The sequence below is a fragment of the Haemaphysalis longicornis genome, unplaced genomic scaffold, assembly GCF_048455015.1.
Source record: "Haemaphysalis longicornis isolate Haplotype H1 unplaced genomic scaffold, Haemaphysalis longicornis Haplotype H1 scaffold_12, whole genome shotgun sequence".
In the NCBI taxonomy this organism is placed as follows: domain Eukaryota; kingdom Metazoa; phylum Arthropoda; class Arachnida; order Ixodida; family Ixodidae; genus Haemaphysalis; species Haemaphysalis longicornis.
In genome coordinates, this window is record NW_027526225.1 from 22,434,275 (window position 1) to 22,456,002 (window position 21,728).

General features: G+C 43.5%; 3 protein-coding genes across 6 annotated transcripts in view; 1 reads left to right on the forward strand and 2 right to left on the reverse strand.

Annotated features, from left to right (window-relative positions):
- Positions 1–10,609, reverse strand: part of LOC144162483 (dystrophin-like) — a 36,229-nt gene extending 25,620 nt beyond the window's left edge. For 2 of the 3 annotated variants that reach the window (XM_077693032.1, XM_077693034.1), the window contains exons 1-8: positions 10,449–10,609; positions 9,540–9,606; positions 9,114–9,250; positions 6,930–7,134; positions 5,015–5,100; positions 4,716–4,795; positions 3,799–3,873; positions 399–510 (exon numbers count right to left, since the gene is read on the reverse strand). In XM_077693032.1, coding sequence (XP_077549158.1) covers positions 399–510; positions 3,799–3,873; positions 4,716–4,795; positions 5,015–5,100; positions 6,930–7,134; positions 9,114–9,250; positions 9,540–9,592 — 748 coding nt within the window. In that variant the 5' untranslated portion in view covers positions 9,593–9,606; positions 10,449–10,609. Of the gene's footprint in view, positions 1–398; positions 511–3,798; positions 3,874–4,715; positions 4,796–5,014; positions 5,101–6,929; positions 7,135–9,113; positions 9,251–9,539; positions 9,607–10,127; positions 10,407–10,448 lie in introns of those variants that run through there. The other variant, XM_077693033.1, reaches the window with a different exon arrangement.
- Positions 10,610–10,799: 190 nt separating this feature from the next.
- LOC144162485 (plasminogen receptor (KT)) lies at positions 10,800–19,896 on the forward strand. The gene is made up of 5 exons (XM_077693038.1): positions 10,800–10,919; positions 11,022–11,179; positions 11,266–11,396; positions 12,350–12,459; positions 16,568–19,896. The coding sequence occupies exons 2-5, from the start codon at positions 11,111–11,113 to the stop codon at positions 16,708–16,710; spliced, it is 453 nt and encodes a 150-aa protein (XP_077549164.1). The 5' UTR covers positions 10,800–10,919; positions 11,022–11,110; the 3' UTR covers positions 16,711–19,896.
- LOC144162484 (spindle assembly abnormal protein 6 homolog) overlaps positions 19,516–21,728 on the reverse strand; it is a 38,076-nt gene continuing 35,863 nt past the window's right edge. For both annotated transcript variants that reach the window (XM_077693037.1, XM_077693036.1), the window contains one exon: positions 19,516–20,820. In XM_077693037.1, the coding sequence (XP_077549163.1) occupies positions 20,613–20,820 (208 nt within the window). In that variant the 3' untranslated portion in view covers positions 19,516–20,612. The remainder of the gene's footprint in view (positions 20,821–21,728) is intronic.

Consider the following 21,728-nt stretch of genomic DNA (forward strand, 5'->3'; position numbering starts at 1 on the left):
TTAGTTCTGTGTAGACTTTTGACGGTAGATGCACGTGTCTAGCACTGCTTACCGGGGGATGCGTTCAGAGGCGGTGGTTGCCACAACCATGTACTTTCGCCGCACTTTCTAACGAACTGATCCTCTATGAGCTTACTTGACTAACAAGTGACTTTTGTACACCGACGAGTCTAATACACCGGTGCGACTTATATACATTTTTAATTTAAAAATTTGACGTTTTGAGGGGGATGCGACTTAAACAAAAGTGCGACTTATAGACCGGAAAATACAGCATTTAATAGGGGGGCTTCAACAATGCTTCCAGACAGAAAAAAAGGGACATATGTGTATGTACATACACAAGAGCGCATCTAAACTGCGAAGAATAGAGCGATAAGGGCGGCCAACTCCCGTACCGTTTTCGGTGGACCTCATCCGGTAGAACGTCGAGATCCAAACCAGGTTCTGTGGTTCCCGGAGCAGCCAGTTCAGGAACATATCGTCCGGTATGGCGGGCAGTGGCGCAAGCTGCAACAGGCCACAAAACCAATCCTCTATTCTTGTTTTTTTCCCCCAGTGAAACGAAGACCACAATTCCCCTTTACAAGTTGTGTATAAAAATAGCCGCTATTTCGCAACACCATTCACAGATCAATGTCAGGTAATTTCGAAACTGATTTGCTTCCTTTTACTATACTTGGGACTGGCAGTGCGAGCATTGTCTAAAATAGGAAGAACATAAATTTTGCGTCACACCAACGAGCACTGTTAAAAACTTTTTGGAGTGTAGACTCCCCCCCCCCCTACGACAACACTGCACGTGGTTTCGAACTTATGTACATCTATGAGTACAACTGCGGCTACACAACTGATGGACAACACATAAAAACACACCACTTTAGCTTCATTACGCGTAATTTTGTTTTTCACCCGGAAATACAACTAAAACAGCATGCACGTGACAACAGAAGCTGAAACTAACTATTCTATCAACAGTTAATCACCATCAATACCAAACACGATGGACTACTGCCATATTGTTTAAGCCTTTCAGCCAGCACAAACAGTACCTCGGTATTCTCTAGCCTAATATTGTCTTTTTTCAGCATAGATACTGTTTTATTCCGTCTTTTCCAGAAAGGGAGATCATATCTTAGAGGGAGATCATGTGGGAGATCATATCTTAGAGCACAGGGCTCTCTAGCTCAGTTCACCTGCACTACGCTGTAATTTACCAGACTAGCAGAACAACTCAGCCTCAGATTTATAAAGCTGACCCAAATGCAATCCTGCCCTGTATGGCTGACAACAGTATCAGTTCAATGATGTTCTCAGTAACTACGAACAGTACGAAAGACAATGGTCTGCCTGTACTACCTCAGATTTCAATGACCTCCCATCTCAAATGACTCTCCGCTTCCTTTCAAGACCATACCCTTTTAATAAGACTGCTCGAAAGTGGGTGAGTGTTACAGAGTAATAAAAGCGACAGGCCAATAATCGAAGCACAGTGCTTGAAACCCGTTCTTGTCATATTGCATGGGCAATTCACTGCTTCCCATGGGCAAGTAAGTCCACACAGTGTAGTGTTGCTCACTTCTACTGAATTTACTCTGGCAATAAATTTCCTCACACAAGGCCCCAGGTTCAATACCACCAGAAAGCAACATGGTGCCATTTTAAAGCCCCTTCCCAAGTGGCTTCAAGCCCTTGCGGTGGCCCAACTGAAGCCCAACCGGAAGAAGCTTTCACAAAAGCCAACGAGACCTGATTAACTCAAGCATGAGGCAGTGCAAAATACGCAGCCGTACAAGCACAATTCTTTAGGTATCCTCGCAAATGCACACACCAGATGCCGCATCTACAACAAGCAAGTTTCTCGATAGCTTAATTAACAGGAATTAGGACGACATCTGCTTAAACTAATTGTTTTGAGAAGCCGCTTTTCATTAAGGTTATCAAGATGCCTTAACAACACAGGTAGAATAGTACGCGAGGGCCCAGTTGTCCGTCACCTGAAGCAAATGTGAATAAGAAAAAGAATCCTATTCATCACAGCCAAGACAAGAACAACTGCACGGGCATGCAGACTGAGCAGAATTGCAGGCCCCCTTTCTAGTGCGACGTGGGCTTCATCGCAGAGCTTGGGTGTCTTGTGAGGACATAGAAGGCAATTACCAAAATTAAGCAAAAAAATAAAGGGGGAGCAATGAAGATTCTATGCCCAATCCACAAAACTACCAAGTGCTGTGTTGACAGGACACAAAATACTGCGTGGAAAAGCCCACAGCTGGCTATTTTCGTAGCAACACACCTTACACTGGCCTCAGTAGAGAGCTCGCAAGCAATTGTGAACACAACCAGCTGTCGCCACCGATTGACAAATGTGTTATCTAAAGAAAATAAACTGCTTCTTTTTTCCCCTCTGATAAACCTATTTTCGCTTCCCCCTCCACCAACACATACAAATAAAAAACAGAGAGAGAAAGATAAGGTAAAGCAAGCAAAACCTGACGTACAGCTAAAGGAGGCCATGTGCGGGCGCAATATTATCGATCCGGCGTACTTATCACTACAGCAGAGGCGTAAAACATCTGCCAGGTCAAAAAGCGCACAAGAGTCGCATTGACCCTTATCACAAGAGCACACAAACACCTTATCTTATCAATGCCAAAGAGACCCTGTTGTGACAGCGTCCAAGAGGCCATCGCTGCATCGCTTGGCACTATTTTACGCAGCGACGCCTTTTCGGCTCCTCTGAGCCTTTCAATTTTGAAGAACCGGCAAAACATTGAAGTCTTCGGGTGGCTGCGTGACAATCCTAAGCACACTGACCCACCTTTTTGGTTTTTCTTCTTTTTATCTGAAGATAGGTTATTGGAAACATCTCAGACTACTTCAGCGTTCACTTACCGCGTAAGCTTGAAGAGTGGAAAAAGAGGCGCAAAAAAAAAAAAGAAGAGAAGGACTCAAGATTACCATTTTGGCTATGTAGGCGTCTAGACCTCATGCGAAACATTTGGTCCCTTACCCAGCGCACAATGCAGAGAATACAGCGAAAGTTTATTTTCGTGACATGAACTTTTTTAAACACAGATAAAATACAAAGTACTTTTTTTTTTTTTTGCTTGCAGCCAGCACATACATCATAATCGTAATTTGAAGACAATATATCAAGTCTCTGATGATGTCTACGAGTAAGCCAACCCCGAACTGCCCTAAAGCATGATTTGAATGTTGTATAAACGTAAAAGGAAGAACTCTCGAGAGGGGCACAGATGATAAATACAATCAAGCTTTTTTTTTTTTTTGCGGAGTTATCAGATATGGTTATGGCTGTTGAAAACACTGCCACAAAAAAAAAAAAAAAAAAGAACAACAACAACAAAAAGAAAAAAAATCTCTTTGCCCCTCATTTTTGTATTTCGGTAAAGAAACACATCTTGTTTTTTGGAAGAAATCACAACTGTCTACCCACTGGACACATTTTACTACGAAATAAACACGCAAACATTTCTTACTCCGAAAACCGAATTAACAACTTTTCCCTCAAACTTAGCACGGCTGAAATGTAATCCCTCTTCTGTAACATTCATTTATTGATTGGAGCAATGATCTTCTCAAATGCCAGCTGTGCAGCTGAAGTAACAGATTTATGCTGCCCTCCTTCCTTGTTTCTCGCCCCCTCATTGCGATATCCTTTTATTTTAGTTTGTGATGATTACCTCCACCCAAGTATTTGCACCTCATTAACAGCTAAGAATTAGGTCCTGTAAAGACGGGCCAATTACACTTTGTCGTCCAATGATTACCCACCTTTCGGCAGCTTTCCACGGCGGCCGGGACAAAATGTGCGCCAAACGACAGCTTTTCACCAAGGAACTCTGGGATCTGCAAGTAAGCAGTACGCAACGGTGTCTGTACTCAAAAGAAGACAGGTTCAGCTTGAAGGGCTGAATACGAAAGCTCGCAAAGCAGCAACACTGAACGGAACTGTTTCTCTACGCACGGAAAAAAGAGGTGCTGAGTAATTAAGCAGACGTTTTCTGACCCAACTTTTGTGGCAAAGATTCACTGTCAAGCAGCTTCTGATGTAAGAAACACAAACAGATGTTAAGTAACAGCAAAGTGGGTAGGAGTTAATCCAATGTTTCTACCTGTTCAAAAGTTCAAATGAAGCTCTACCTGGCCTATGAGTTGCACAGTAGAGGAGGGCTACAGATTATAAACTAGAGCATCTCGAAGTAGTGCAAACTCGACACAGACGCAAGAAGGAAGTAGTCAGCACTGTCTACTTTATTTTCCTTGCATCTGTGTTGAGTTTGCGTTACTTCAAGATGCTCAAAAACCACTATCAACTGGAGAAATTGTCGATCCTTCTATAGACTAGACTGCCTCCAGGAAAGGTACTAAAATTTTGTATGCTCTGCCATTTCTGTCTCTTAGGCGTGCAAGTTTAACATAACGATCACGCTTCAGTGTTTAGAAAATTTTTGTACTTGCATACATTCAGGGAGCGTTTGATAAGTGTAGTTACAAAAGTGTAAGGTTTGTGCGTAAAAATAGGACCAGGATTTTTTTTTTGTTATTCAAAAAGAAAAAGGCAATTCATACCATATTTTATAACTCTATGACATCTACTAATTAGGTTCCTATACCTCTCTTTCACTTGCTCCTCCAAAAGAGAGAGGGGAAAAAAAATAGACAGCAACTAGTGGAAACAGTCTGCATACCTTTGAGATGTTCTGAAGGAAGCTTTCCAGCTCTTCATAGGATATTCGGTGACTGCCATCCTGAAGTTCGTTGCAAATGTCTACAGAGAAAAAGAAAAAGGTAATGCCGGGTAAACCAGACAACTTGCACACAGCCCTCATCCGCAAGTTTAAAAACTTTCTCAAACGACAGTGCCCGCTTTAAACGCTTAGTTTGAATCAAGTTCATTCCCCAGTGGCTTCATTGTTACTCAGTGGCAATTATTATTTCCTAGCCACTCACACTTAATTATCATTATTATTAGCAATTATTAACTCACACTTTAGCTTGTCCAGGAGTCGGCCCGCACAGAAGACGAACAGGGCTATCTTCATCTGCAGCACCTGAATCGTGCCTTTGCGCTTGCTGTTTGGGAGAACGTGCAAGGGAGAATTAGAAACGTCCACCACTGCGTTAATAACAATTATAAATTAATAACGATTCATAACACACATGCAGACCGACCAGGCTAAAACTTTCGAGACGTCAGGAATCATAACTAGGATCATGCTTTCAGCACCACCCCGCAACTTTTTTGATCTAGATTTTTTTTGTATGCAGCGCAATACAGGCAGCAACACTACCTGTAATGATACCTTAACCTTTTACCATCATTGGGTATAACGATCAAATTTTGCTCTTTTTGCCTCCAGTGCCCCCTTGCCCTCTGTTTGAGCTGCACTATTCAACTAACTTATCAAAAAATTTTTTTTTCATTTTGTTAAAATCGCTTTATAAAAACTGCACTGTATCAAATAAAAAGAAATAATTTAATTGCACAAAAGTTATGAGAAGGTCACAGCAGCAGAGGGGAACTAAAATAACGATAGCTTGTGTACGATTGCACGACAAATAGCTCGGACGTATAGACATGTACACATAGAGATACAGACAGCAGTGTGTGTCTACATCTCTTGCACCCATGTTTTCTACTGCGCAATTGTACTCACGCTATCATTATTTGAGTTCAAACACAACTGCACAATAAAAACACTGGTGTAGAGACACAAGCTGATAGAGATATGGACACAACCATGCCCATATCTCTTACATGTGTGCTTGTTATTGCACAATCATACCCAAACAATAGGTTACCAACGCCCCACAATGCTATTTTTATTAAAATAAAGATAAACGGTGCAGTAATAGCAGACTTCAACACACTTTAACTCAGTCAGTCAGATGCACTCCCAGCCCCTTCCAAGCTCCACCCAAAAGCCTCAACACTGAAAAGTTTGTTCCCTTATTTGGATGACTTTGACCTCATTTTGAAATTGTGAATCCCGCGACACAAGCAAAAAAAAAAAGAAAAAGAAAACAAATAGTCCACCATTGTACGCAAAGTCCATGCCAGTTTTTATTTCTTTACCTCTTTCCTCCCCCACCTCTCTGGGGCCTTTTTTCCTATATCCCAAATCCTAAATGGGGAAGCATGTAGGCGATATTAAACGCTGGCAAAACTTCCTGCCTTTTCAATAAACAGCCTTCTCGCCCTTCTCTACCAAGGAGCGTGATTGCTGTGATATCATTTTGCCCCTTCACAGAGGCAAAAGAATCAAACGGGGATAGAACGACACTGTCCTCAACCGGCGGAAGATGATGTGATGGGGAAGGGGGTTGACCTGTGTTTGCCGGGGACGGCAAGGGAACGCAACCCCGAAAGTGGCGTAGGGGTCGTCTGCAGTTTGTCCCGCCCGTGACTGCGAGACAACAGCGCCGCACGCGACACGGGAGCGACTCGTGATAACGCAGGCGTTGGGGGGCACACACACACGCCCCGAGAAAGGAGGCCATTCAAAATTTAACTTTCAAACAACGAACGATTCTGAAATCTCTACGATGAAAGGCCTGTCTGCAGTTTGACTGCGAAAGGCATTAATTTCAGTACATCAACTTGGGCCACAGCCACGGTTAAACTTTCCGGCCTTCTCACCCATACAATAATTAGTAAAAAGGACAACTGGTAACTCGTTGAGCACTGAGCTCTTTACAATCGGAGTAGACAAAGCAGCACACTAGGAATTACTTGAAACAGAACAGCGAGAGAATTCGAGAAATCGGGTTAAATACTAGTATTTGGGAGAATTTCCTCCAAAAGCCTAATATTGCGAATTAGTAAGGACGGGGGCCCACCTATCTTCGTCCAAAGCAGCAGGGGATCACGCGAGTTGTACGCAGAGGAAGGGAGTACTCACGAGTCGAAGAGGTTCTGCAGGAGGTTGAGGGCAAGCGAGGCCAGCAGCGGCACCTTCTGCTGGTGCACTCCCGGCGCCCTCTTGTAGAGGTCTTCCAAGATGGCCTCCACCTGGGCACAGCCCAGCAGGAGCTCGTGCTGCGAGGCGCCTTCCAGGCCGTGCGCCCCAAACACGCTGCCCAGCATGGACACGTGCACGTTGCTGACTGCCAAGGGGGCAAGGGAAAGGGGCGATTAGGAGTGCGACAGTGGCCAGAAAGAAGGGAACAGCAAAGGGCATACGATATGGACACATGGGTGAACACTGTACTCCATCTGTCTGTGAGTGCTCGCATAACAAATGTTGGAACTTTATTTCCCTGAAAAGAAAGAAGTGAGCGCACATGATGGTAGAAGAGGACGATGACGAACGATGGCGGCAATCGGACGTGTTCTGTGTGTATTCTAATGTAAATACAGTTCTTTTCCCCTTACCGAAGGCGTTGGCGTCACGACAACATACATATACGAGTGTATTTATGCATGCAATTTGTCGTAGCTAGCATAGAGATAGAATTAAAGGGTGAAGTGTCCTACACGGATGAGAACACACTGAATGCTGCTGGTTAACGCAACGTGTTAAGAACTGGTATTTCTCACACTGCGGTAAACTGATTTAGCAGGTTTAATCAGCCAACAGTGTAATTACTATTATTCTAAACTTTAAGACGCGGATTAGAAACTTAAATCGTCTGGTGCGGTGCTCTTTTTGTGTCACTGCAAAAGTAGCCGCAAAGCTTCGCAACACAGGTATGAACATACTTCGCACGCTGGTGGTTTCTAAACTGATGCCATCATGCTTGAAAAAAGAGGAACACACGGCAAATACGGCGTATAACCGAACAAAAACACAAGGAGAAAAACAGCAAGCTGAATACTCCCGCTAACGTTTTTTTCCCCCAAGCCATTGTTTTCGACGAATTGAGGGGACTCTGATTTCCAGGGGAAAAAAAAGCAAAATGTCAACTTTATATAGTATGCTACTTTTACTAAATATGTACAAGTTCTGAAGAACATACTCGCTAAATATTACAGTACTCCCAAGAATGTTTACTGGAATGTCACACTGAGGTCCTCCAAACAACCGTTTTGATTTTTGGCTTACATTTCCGAACTTCTTTTTTTGCTTTCATTAAACATTTCTCAAAAACTTTCCTACCATGGGACCAACTGTTGCCCCCGTATGTTGGGCTGCACTGGTAAGATTTGCATAATTTTGTTCAATTCAAAAGGTTATGAATTGGACAGTGCAATAAAAGTGTGAAGACGAAACACTTCGTGGTACAACTATAAAATATTCTATAACTCATTTCACGAAAATATTAGTACTTTACAACGAAAAATTTCATACGGACTTACTTTTGGCACTAAGCAAGTCAAAATTATAGCCGCACAATTGTTGAACACACTTGTTCTTACAGAACACAAGGACATTTAAAGTAAACTGTTCAGTGCTTAGCAGATTACAAAGAAATTTTTTAACATCAAACTTAAACAACATTAGAAAAAGAAAACTGATTGCATATTTGCTCTTAGCATGCAAAAAAACACGGTGTGAAAATTTCACGTGCATAACTTCAAATGCAATGCAAACAGACAAAAAAGGTGAAAAGTTTTCACATTAGGAAGGCAAAGCAACAGGGTGTAATCCTGTCTAGTACCTACAATAAAAGAGCAGTTTTAATTGGGTCCTAAATTTAAACGTTTATTTAGAGAGCATGTTACAAGAAACCAAGGCTGGCACCCTGCATCAACACCGCTTACTGCGTTATTCATGATTAAAAAACAGAACCCTGTTTTAATGAGTTAAACACACACAACCAAAACCTTTCAGATGTTTGTTAGCTAGTACCTATCGTTCATCAACCTGCCGTTGCGGCATACTTATTATTGCTCCAAAAGCAGCACTAATTAGAGGCAAACTGTTACTATAGGCATGCACGTCTGACGTAGAAAAACACAGCCCTCTGACATATCTGTGTCCTTTTTCATACAGCAGCTGTTGGACAGTGCTGCGACCGCACAAGCAACAAAACAAAACAAAAATTTCCCCCACAGGAAATGCAACAGACGGTCTGCCCTCAACGCGACTTGAAACATCACCCCTGAACTATGCCCGGCAGATTTTCAGCTCCCCGTTACTCACATAACAGTTCCTTTTGAAGGTAGATGAGCTTGGCTCCAGTTCTGTAGGCGGCGTACTTGATGTCGTTGAACGACGTGAGCTTGTCGATGATGAGCACCATTTCGGGGTGGTCCCATTGCGTCTTCTCCTTGCGGTGGCTGCGGTATTAGTTATGATTACGACCACTTGTAGCCGTTTTAACGTCATGCAGACACTCCAATACAACTACGACAGATATCATTTTTGTTCCACTGCTATACTCAGACCCTGAAATAAAACTAAAAGTGCTTTGTTGAATAATTAACAACTTTCTAGAGCTGCTTTGACAGGCATAAAAATTTAAATTTTGTAAAACCGAAAGCAGACGTGTTAGCCCGACTTTAATTGAATGTCAGAACATAATGTCCGCAGTTTAAAAGCAGAAAAAGACGAACACGCAGCACTTACTTGACGTAATAAGGGATCCCCGTTCCAGTCTCCTGCCTCTCCCAATCGTCCATCTCGTCACCGTTACCTAGCGTAAAATCAAGCGACAACATTGAGTCGGTAACGGTTTTCCTGAATATAAAAACCACGAAAAGCGAACGCCACGGGGAAAAACAAAAGGTCGATGCCCCTAAATTCGTTTACGACGCTCAACAAATTTTGAAGAAAACACGCGAACGTCCGGCGGCGTAAAAATTAAGTTAAACTCGATTTCCTGTACGCACTAAAGCTCGTACACGAGCGCGCCTCTAATAAAACGCGCGCGACCTGCTTTTTTCTTTTCCAGATTGAGGGGAGAGTTTTATACGTTCCACGCGCAACTCGTATGCATCACACGCCCGCACTCAGGGCAGCGCGCAGTCGAAGGTGACATCGAAACCGGCGGGGGTGCCCGAACGCGACACCCCCGGAGCGACACCCAAAGCCGCGACCGCGGTCTAACTTCCGCGAACGTGCGATTCGGCGGTTTCGACGTGTTTACTTGAGCGAGAGCCGCCTACACGTTGCCCTCCAATCCCGAAAGCCCGGCGCGCCCAATGCCAAACATACGGGAGCGAACTCATCGGCGATCTGCGTCCGTAGAAAAAGACAGCAGCGTAGAAACCCGAGGTCAAAGCGGACGCCGAAACAACTTTCGACTCCTCTTTAATGTCACCCTTTCACAAAAACGCGATCGTGCCAGTTTCGCTCAAACGCCCTGGCGACAGAACGCGCCGCGCGATAGCTGCCGTACGACCTCAGCTCAAGTCGTTCGAGTGCCTCGAACTTGCTAAAAGTGGGACGGAGGGCGGGCACTCGTAAGAAAAACAAACCGCTTCGCCGACTCCGATCACGTTGTCACTTCATTCACGCCTCCGGCGCGCTACTCACCGTGGACGCAGTCACTCGCCGTGGCTATCGATTCATGATCGGAGTCGTGGTTATCGCGCACAAACAAGTTTGAAATTAAATGCAGCGTTTATCGCGTACGCGAGAACTCGGAAGCCATTTTCAAATCATCACAGTGTTGCTAGGCCTTGACTTATCGCTTGCGGCCACTCCGAAAGTACCAGTAGATTTAAAAACTTGGCAGTGAAAACAAATGAGTCAATTATTTTATTGCCTAACAAAAAACACACACTGAATAAAAATATGTTAAAATTTGTGTTGAAGTATACATCTACGGAATGTAAGAAAGCTTGCGTTGAAACAGCGCATTCATTAGTGGCGACTTGTGCCCTCAGGAGGCGCCGAGTGCAAAAAAGAGTTCTGCTTCAAAAGAAGGCCACCGCAGTGCTCATTATGGAAATTGCGTAGAGAAAGTCTGAAATATTCAAATATATCTACCATTTTTGTTCACCTGTAAGTAACCCAGAGCCCTTAACTAAAGTAAACGCTGCTTGTGCATCGTGATTGAACGTACTAAGCCACTTACCCGCAGCTTTCGGTTCCTGACGTGGACAGGTAGTGGTGCTTCTGGCAACGAAACACGTTTATTTGCGGCGCTACCGAAGGGGAAAAAGTAGTATTGCGTTGTTTACCAAAAAACGAGGATGGGTACTACGTGGAGCCACCCTGTCGAGAATACCGTCAAGCACCAGTTGGAAATGCAAAACCTCCAAGTAAGAGCTCGATCGTACCGCTTTTTAAATTTTTTTATCGACTGTTGATCTTTATCTGTTGCCGTTGTAACGCTTTATTGCCGCAGCTGGAGAGACAGATCTACATGAAGCACCTGATGCACCAACGAATGCTGGCTCTGAAGATTGCGAAAGCCCGGGAGCTTTTCTTTTGGCTTACGGCGTTTTATGTCGTCTCCAGTGCTGGACTTTTCGCGGGGTATGTATGCAGTTTTTGAGCACAGACCGCGCACAGCGGCTAGAAATCGGCCGTTTGCGCTGGAATATTTCTAGGACATAAGCTAGTAAGATGGCTTGATTTTCGTCGAAACTTAAGTGAGGCAACCAAAATTGAAGATTTGAAGAACCAACTGAATGTAAAAAAAAAAAAATTTTTGCAGCATTACATTTGAGGCAGCCAAAATTTACAATTACTACAAAAATAACTACACCTAGAAAAATTACGCAGAAATTTTTTTGCCAGCACAATGCCCGGTCAAAAAAAAAAACCCAAAATAAGATTCGGCTACATTGAAGGATTTAAGTGTTTCACGACTGATCAGCATATGCAGTGCGTGCACTGACTAGCATCTTAATCATTAAGAGCTTCACGGCACATCACATTTACAGGATTTTTGATCACCGCATAAGCTGAATTGAGCCTCTCGTGGGAACAGCTGAATTGCTAGATGCACATACCACGGTGGTCATATCAAGGGGTTAATGTAGTAGCAAAATATATTCAAGTTTAGAACATGCATGTTTTTATCCACACTAGTGTATTTAAATTTCTCTAATTCACACCTCGTGGATGGATGTTGTCTAAGTAGGCACCATGCTTCATCTTCGGTTTCTCAGCTGCGGGAACTTCACAAAGCAGCTACCAGCACTTTTTGTTCCTTGTTGGTGTCCATTTGGCCCTGAATGTGATAGCTGTGCGCAGCTTCTGATAGCTGTTTCAGTCACGAAGTGTCCAATTCCGGTGACTCCAGACAAGGCTTTGAACAAGTTTCACTTGAGAAGCCTGCAACCATTCGGCATTGGGTCCTGGAAAGTTTGTTATTAACCACAAACCAGCCAACACCAGTTGCAAGTCTGGTACTGTGTAACAGCTAGTCCAGCTCGCAACCTCGGATGACGAGAACTTGTCCGTTTTGTCGCCCCTCGCGACAGGTTTCGACGAACCAAGAGGTTGTCTCTGCTGACACCCATTCTACCCATGACATTCGTGCTGGCTTACCAAGGCGACTTGGCTTACGGGAGCAAGCTTGTACGGATCAAGGGTAAGCCAACAGCCTACAACAATCCCCCAGTGCACTTTGATTTAACAGAGAACTAGGATTGGCCGGCACAGTTGTCAGGACACATTAACCACCATAACCTTCCCTTCCCCAACCAGGGGTTGAGCCATTCCTCATATCCCTGTCAGACTTTCACCCACACGCGGAGTGGCACTGCAAAGCTGCTCCTCAAGAAAGACTGTGTTGGGGGGGGTAAACAGTAGAATAGGAAGCACAATCGTGGACTCCCTCTGCAAGGCTGTCATCCGCATCTCGTGTTAGTGAGGAGTGCTTCGGGGAGCGTGTGTACGTATTTAACTGTTGACTTTCATCATGTTCGTTCTTCGAAAACGACCTATGGACTTTTCAACCAAGTAGTTGTAGGCAGTGCCATCGTCAGCCAAAGACTGCTGCAGCATGCTGTGGCAGTCATTAGCTGCGTTGGTTTGCACAGACCAAGTTTTGCTTACAGACCAAAGTAGGGCACTTCTGCATACCACATAGTCCCATCGCAGCCAGTGGGGATGCCATCGGCGCATACCCGCACTATAGTGATGCTGTCCGCTGTAGGGGTCACCAATGCTCAAAATTTGGTGGCTTTTCAGGGGCTGTTCTTGCACAGCTTTTTTTTTTTTTTTTTCATTAAGTGTTGTGCCCGACAGTGACAGCTGCAGCGAAACAGAAAAATGCATGCCTACCTTAGAAAACGTCAGAGCAGGGGCCTATTCATAGGCAAGTGTGCTTGTCGTAACAAATAGCCAGTGGCATAAGAAATGTTTTGGGTGAGAGGAAGTGAGGCGAGGGGGCTGAGAACGACACTCCGGAAAGTCCCAACACTGCAAAAATGAAAGAAAAAGCATAGATACCAAAGACCCCTGATGTGTGTTGTGGGCAATAGCCTTAAATGTTTACTTCACGCTACAAGTATGTCCATATAAATTGGCTATGAGCTTCTAATAGTCATTGTCCAATTCCCTCGAGCGGGTATGCAGATAATGCAGGTGGGCACGTTGACATCACCGCCAAATGGGAATTTGTGCATTGACCGTGTCGGCTGTCATTGTCACTGGCAGGCCTATCCGAGTCACTATGTTGTCAAAGGGACCCTGCAACACTCTTTGAGCAGTGCAAGTAAACCTGCGCGACGCTTAGCTTACACTACCAGAAATACCCGAGTGAAATATTGCACGTGAAGCGGTGAGCGTGCAAATCGCTGTGAAGGACTACGAAAAACCAGCCGCGCTCTCTTCAGTTCTCCTCATTATGGACCCCTGGCATGGCCTAAACGACATCATTGAGGCCATAGCTGTCCGATCGGCTGTCACTGGTCAACTTTGCGGCTGATTTCTCGCATTTCCTGTGACGATACGCCGTCTTCAGCGCTGGGTGCAAACCTCTTCTATGCCTGAACCTGTGGGCACAGTTTTGCCTTTTTTTTTTCTTTTGTGCTTTGAGTGCGCGCGGGGTTTGAGTGATGAGCTCAATACTTCCCTTTCAACCAGACCACTCGACAACAAACGTTTATTGCATCAGAAACGCCCTACCAGCAGGAGCGTGTGCTTGCGAGCAGGCACCCATGCCTGCTTTTTTGTGGCACCAGATCGGAAACAGACCCCTCCATGTTGCGGAGAAAAGGAGAAAACTCCCTGGCCTGCGATCTATCGAAGGCCACGGAAGAGAACGCCGCAAGCCGCCCCCCTCTCTGGGAGAGAGCGCACAGCTTTCATTGCATTGTCCACAGTCGATTTCTCACCGCACGTAGTTTCTGTGATAGTGAATGGATTTTCACAATTCTTGTGGGAGGAGATTGCTGGGAGAATAGACTTTACCCCAAAATACATTCGTAGTAGTCAATGGTACGTGTTGCAGGGTCCCTTTAACCCTATTTATTTATTTATTTATTTATGGGTACTGCAATCCCCTGGAGGGATTTTCGCAGGTGGGTACAAGAGACGGAAATATTAGCATATAACACCAGGCAAACAAATGGAACAGTCACTCACATTTCATATAGTAGGCAGCCATATACCACAAGTAAAAAAAAAGAAACATCACTTGCGTTTTACAAACGTAATCAAACGTAACAAAAATAGTACAGATGAAACATCAGTCTCATTTTATCAAAAGAAAACCAAGCTAGCACAGAAGTAAAATTATTTTATCTGCTATTCTAGACCAGCAGCAAAGGATGCTAAAGATTGTTTTGTAACTTGATGGTTATTTAAACTATTCCAATCCTGCACAGTTCTAGGGAAAAAAGAATATTTGAAGCAATTATTGCAGGTACGGAACGGAGTTATTGTACGAACATGGCGTTGTCTAGTGGCGTAACCTGAAGAAAATGAAATAATTTTTCCAATATCTATCTTGTAATGCCCATTAACTAATTGGTATAAATATTTTATTCGGGATATGCGGTTTCTTTCTGAAATTGAGGGTAAGTTGGCTCTGACTAACAGTTCAGTTACCGAGGTGCGTCCATAACTGTTATATATGAAGCGAACTGCTCTTCTTTGTATTTTTTCTACTTTATGAATGTTAATTTGAGTAAATGGATCCCAGATCACCGCTGCATAATCAAGTATGGGTAGGACTATTGATTTGTAGGCAAGAATACGGACGGATGGAGGTGAAAGTTTCAAAGTCCTTCTTAAAAAGAAGAGTTTCTGATTAGCCTTGGAAGTTACTATGTCAATGTGTTTTGTCCAATTAAGATCGTTGGTTATCCATAACCCAAGATATTTGTAGGATTGAACCTTGGAAAGAATGGCATTGTTTGCAGAGTATTGAAAATTTAATTGGTTTTTCTTATGAGAAATGGACATGTACACCGTTTTTTCAAAATTGATTGACATTTGCCAAGCCTCGCACCAGGAAACAACCTTGTTTAGCAACTCGTTTAACAAAACTTGGTCCTTTGGGGATTCCATTTCAGAGTAAATAATGCAATCGTCCGCATAGAGCCTAATATTTACAGGGATATCATTTACTATGTCGTTAATATACAAAATAAATAGAAGGGGACCCAGAACCGACCCTTGGGGGACGCCAGAGTCAACAGCAACCCTGTGAGAGGAATGATTTTTAAAAACTACAAATTGTTCCCTGTTTTTCAAGTAGGCCGATATCCATTTAATAAGTTGATCATTCCCGAGAATTTTTTCTAACCTTGAAACCTTGTCAAAAGCTTTCGAAAAATCCATAAAAATTGCATCGCTTTGTTTGCCATTATTGAAGTAGCGAAGTCGTGTATTGTTGATACCAATTGTGTCGTTGTTGAAAATCCCTTCCTGAATCCATGCTGATGTTGGTTTAAGATATTATGTTCATCCAGAAAATATGAAATACTATTGTGGATAATGTGTTCGAGAAGCTTACAAACGGTTGATGTTAGCGAGACACGACGATAATTTTTGACACTCTGCTTGTTTCCTGATTTATGGATAGGCTTGACTCTGGCTGTTTTCCAGTCGTCCGGAACCTGGCCTTCGCGCAGCGATTTTGTAAAAAGAACATGGAGGTACTTCGAGATCCATTCAGTGTATCTCTTTAAGAAAGCGTTAGGGATATTGTCGGGTTCAGAAGATTTTCTCATATCAAGTTTCACAAGCATGTTCAATATGCCCTGTTCACTAACAACAATATCGGGCATTCGCGGCGAAATAGTTTCAAAGATCGGTAATACAAAGTTGTCACATATTCAGACTATGTTAGGTAACATTGGCACTGAGTGTAACGATGTGCCTAGGAATGCTAAACTATGTTGATATAAAACTACATGCACTGGCATATGAGGCTAGACTTCAAAGCATAATGTTAAGCCTAATGTTAGGCCTAACATCAAGTTGCCGTACACCCCTTGCAGCCACATGATGCAGGGACATCAGACCAGTGCATACCCGCGTTCGCGGTCACATGACGAGTCACAGCTAATGGGGACCATAGGCCAGTGTGTACTTTTGTTACGGGATGAGAACTGTCGGTGGATATGTTGACATCTCAGCTAATGAGATTTTCAGTACCACCGTAGTTGTGTCGCCGCATTTTCGCAGAACATGGTATGTAAACCTATTAAAAAAAAAAAGTTCCAAGGGACCGCTTCTTTTTCCAGGCGAGGCAGAAAACATCATGGGGTTTGAGAAAGAGCTGCTGGAGCTACCCTGTGGCGTCCCGACGGTCGGCGGCATCGACGAAGCCAGGGAGAGAGCAAAGGACGAAGAGAGCTTCACCAAGGCACACGACATCTTCCTGTGAGGCCTTGTGAGGCTCAGCCACACCCTACGCCTTCCCTCGTGACGACGGCCGCCATCCACCTACACCCGAATTGGTGCTACCGCCATCGCGGACTTTTCTCCTACGGGGTCGAATTTTGGCGAAACCTTGTCTTCCCTGGCACGTTGTGAAAAGGAAGGTTGGTCAATTGTACTTTCACTGCTTTGTTGTAGTTCTGCCTGCTTTTGATGACGAGCTAGTGATGACATTTGAGCGTGTAGACGCTTTATCAAGTTACTAAGCCTGCAATTCATTCTCTGGTGCTTGTTTGTTTCATAGTTCTTATACTCTTTCCTGAACGCGTACGAACAATTCTGTCAGCAACTTGTCATCGCACTGGTAAAATGTGCTTTGCTTCTCCACGCGTTTGTTCTTACTGCATTGTCAGGCTTTTATTTATCAAAGCTACCTTTTTGGTTTTTATTTTTCACTGAGTATTCATAGTTTTGCATTTTTAATGTAAGACACGCCAGCTTTCACAAAACACGAAGGTTGCTGCAGCGGGCACTGTTTTCGTGGTGTTAGCAGTCAGGGAAAATGCACCTGTTAGCTCATAGGCACGCCGCTTAAATATGGTTGCTGTTATGTTCGGCCTTTTTGTCTTTCATTTTTTGTCTATGTATACATGTGTCCACCTGTTGACATCAGTTTGTTGGCGTACGATGGAAGCTGTTTACAAGTCTTTCAATGGACCGTTGTTCAGTCGTACGTGCTTTGCTGTTTGTGTGGCTGTAGTCACTTTGTAGTGGAGCCCGTTAAGTGTGTGTTGAATGTTTTGTGTATTTAGTCACTTTGTAGTGGAGCCCGTTAAGTGTGTGTTGAATATTTTGTGAATTCATCTAGGCAAGTTTGAGACAAAAGTAGTGCCGTCATGTGCTTTACAATGCATTGCGGTGAAATGTTAAAATTCGAGTCGGAACTATTTAAAATTTCGGATTATTTGGAGATAATACGTGACTTCGTAATCCTTCTCAGATACTTATATTCCTGCTTAGTTCAAACGAATGCAAGTGGCAAAACTTGGTTATTGGTATCCACCATTTGGTTCATGCGAACAATGGGCTTTAGCACTTCTAGTCTCACCAACGAACAGTACTGTGCAGTTTAAAGCGGCTCAAAACATCACTTTTTCTTACTGTACTGTTTACAAACTTGTATTCAAATGTTTTTCCACATTTTTGTTCTAGTCGTTTTACATTCACTTTAAATCTCATTTTCATGGCACCATGGTTGTGTAATGAACACAGTTCTTGTTCCTGCATCGAGCTTAGTGAACGCTACATATGCAGTATTACTCATAAATGACTACATTTTTGCATTAATTTTTACGATTATATTTTGTTATGAACAATGGCATTGCAGCTTTGTCGTCGTTTCAGCTGGCGTGCCATGGGAACATATTGCCACAGAAGTCAGAAGTGAGAGCTATGGCTGCATCTTTTTAATATTTTGCTGTTTGATTTTTTTTTTGGCAGCCTTTGTAAAAGAACTGCTGGAGGGACACAGGTGAAGAAGGTACCAGTGAACTGAGCGCAAACCAAGGAGTGCAATAAGGCTAACAGTATCGTTCTATCTGGTCTGTAGCAGAAGTTGTGACCGTTTGAAGTTTGGGTTCGAAATGTGGGAGCCAAAAAAAAAAAACCGGTTTTGCCTTCCAGGCCCAAACTTCAAACGGTCGCAACTTCTGCTACAGACCAGATAGAACGATACTGTTAGCCATATTGCACTCCTTGATTTGTGCTCAGTTCACTGGTACCTTCTTCACCTGTGTCCCTCCAGCAGTTTTTTTACAAAGGCTGTCAAAAAAAAATCAAACAGTAAAATAGTCTTTTAGACCAAAACAAATTTTATATCTACAATCAGAATGAAAAACTGCATACGCCCCCAATTTTCATCATCATAACTGTAAAAATAAACTATTTTGGTTTAAGACCAGTGTGCCCCCTTAAACAATAATTCCCGAGTAATGGCAGTAAGATTCCTAGCCGAAAAAAATTGCACAACATGACCTGCTCAACCTTTCAAATAGAGCAAAGTTGTCTCGTGGTTCCCTAACTACTACTGTTCTGTAGCTTTTATTATTTGTTATTCTTTAAGATAATTTTAATTCGTGCTTGGCAATTCTGTTGCTGTTGGCTGCTTGGGAACATCGCTGCCTTAATACCCACAGGCATTTGCCATAGTACAGCAAACTATGCGCCTGCAGAAGCCACAAAATATCAGCCAGGAAGTGAGAAACAGCCACGTTTATACACAAACAATTTATATACGCTGGTATCAATTGAATAGTGCCTGAAATCAAATGTGGGAAAGCACAAAACTATAGCGTAAACATATTGTTGTGCTTGGGCATTAGGCTGAAAATGGCTTTAGAGACACCAGATTCTCTTCAGAAGGCATAACAAGTGTTTGAAACCGAACAAACGCGAATGCCTGACACTCCACAGCAATTTGGCATGAAACAGTGAGAAGACACAGGATGTAACTAAGAGCAGACAAACACAGCACTGTGCCTGTACTGTTAGTTCTGTCCTGCGTTTTTGTGCTGTTTCATGCCAAATTGCGTACCAGCTAGCCCACCTACAATTCTTGTTGCGGTTCACTCTACACCGAGCTTTCGTCACTGTCTGCATATCTTAGGCACTTGCCACGATATTGAGCTTGTGTAGCACTTGTATTGAATACAGTGAGCCCTCATCACAGCAAAATTGTATTTGTAGGTGACAACTTGCGATGGTGGGATAAAAATCTTTCTTGAAAGTGAAAGGTGAAACATATTAGACAGTAAAAGGTAAAACATTCAATGTATTATTTTTGTCAATCCTTAACAGCATTCAGAAAATTGGAATAACAGTTTCAAGCATACATAGTTTTTTGCAGCTTTGCGTTACACCATGATGGTGTCCGTACATTGTGGGATTTTAGGGGTGCTTAATAGCATTACTAGCAGAATGTGACATTGAAAAAGCGAAGACCATAGTGTTCAAATTCAACGGCTTCAATTTGAAATTCACAGAACACAGGCTGGGCCAAACTGAAAAAATGTCGAAATGTCGTTTGCCATGAGGGTTTTCTGTGTATACAAAATGCAGACTCACTCACATATCTGCGCTTGCAACCCCTGTACATGTGTACTTCTAAACATGCAATAAAGCTTGTTGAGTTTCACTGGTTTTGTCTCCTCAGCAGTGCCAGCGAGAAACACTGGTATTTGCGTTCGTGGCCGTTCCTTTACGCTTCAACCAAGAGCCACACCAACCGCAGGCAGTTATGACTCAGCCTAAGGTTAGGAGTGGTGAGACGTGCAGGCTCCCTAGACTAGGGCATTGTCAGGTGGGAACTACATGGCGTTGTCCAGACAACGCTACTATTATATGAACTTAAAGCTTTACTTACTGGCATGCTTCAGCAATATGGCAGCATCCAAGTTGGAATTGTTCAATCCACATTTCAGGCCAGACACAGCTTCCAACCGAACAAGTTGTGATAGGGCGTTTTGTGCATTGAAAAGCTTGGAAGTCATTTGTTCATCCCCCTAAAACTACTAAACTAAAACCCAACAGCTGACCTTTCACAACATGACTTGCACTATATTGTGGCTAAATATGATGAAGGGAGGATTTCTCGCTTACATGTAAACAGGACAAGTAAAACCAGAGATCTGGGTCCGTAGATGAAACGACGCTTCTCAACGTGCACCTATTTCCTTTACCCCTTTTCTAGTCCCAGAGTCCTTGTGTTGCGGAAAAATAGTACACGGAACAGGACGTTGTTTTTGTGCAAAATGTATTCCTTCACCGTGTTACTTCGCTCATACTTATATCTACGCACTTTCGATTCAACCGGTAAATTTCGTTTTACTATACAGGGGAGAGGGAGAGATGTCAGGAGGGCCTGGTCGTGGAAGCAGGGTAGTGCGGCCGCGCCGGGGTGGTGGTAGCGGGCGCCACCTGGCGGGTGATGATGGCAGCTGCTCCTCCTAGGGGCATCTCGGGAGATGTCACTGCAGCAGCAGCAGCCATGGCGCCAGGCAGCCTGTGTGCTGTGGGGTCACCCATGGGCTGCAGGAATCGGGGGTCTATGAGGGGGTCCCTGTCGAGGGAGAGAGAAAGAAAATGAGAAGCCTTAGTACTAATGTGAATGCTAGGGGTAGCATTCTAGTGAGGGGAGGGAATGTCGCTTGGTTATTTTATGGCAAAGTTGTCTTGCACTGGGTTCTGACCGAAATTGCGTGCGTCTATCAGGTTACATCGACAAAGAATCGTATGCGTTCACTTCAAAGCTATGCCCCATAGCTGTCAATCTAATGTAGGTACCTCAAAAAAAATTCTACGAGAAATTGGCCAGTAAGAAGACCCTATGATTACGTCGCGTTTCATTTACTTGTCCTAATCCTCAGTGAAGTTATAAAAGTTGCAGAACTCCCGTCGGCTGTCAATACGTGGCCGTATACAAGTGGCGTAGCCAGAAATATTTTTAAAAGTATCACACGCTCTCACCTCAAAAAAAAAAAAAAAGCCCACGCCCGAACAACATTTTGGTCATTTTCTCAGCTTTAGTAAAGTTTTGGGGGTAGTTCTGACAACGACACACACCCCCGGCTACGCCCCTGCCGTGTACAAAGAAAATGTGGCTACAGAGAACGGCTGTATCTCTTGTTTTATCAGAACTATCACTCTCCTGAAACAAATCATATGGGAATTAATTTAGCGGTAATTCTAAAGAAGGTATGCGCATGTGTCTTCATTCGATAAATACAGTAAGTCAGCAAACATAACTCAACATGGTTATCCACCAAAACAGCTTCACTGACTTTCCGTCTTCACAATAGTGAAAGAGCTCTAAATCTTTTGGCTATCTTGAATATTTTTATTTTTAAACGGATTTGTTTGTATCTCAAAATTTTTTTACTCCTGTTTCTCCACAGCTTGTGCCCATAGTTTAGCCATTACGTCAGGGTCAAAGTGGACACATTGAGCTTGACGTTGTTTATGCTGTTC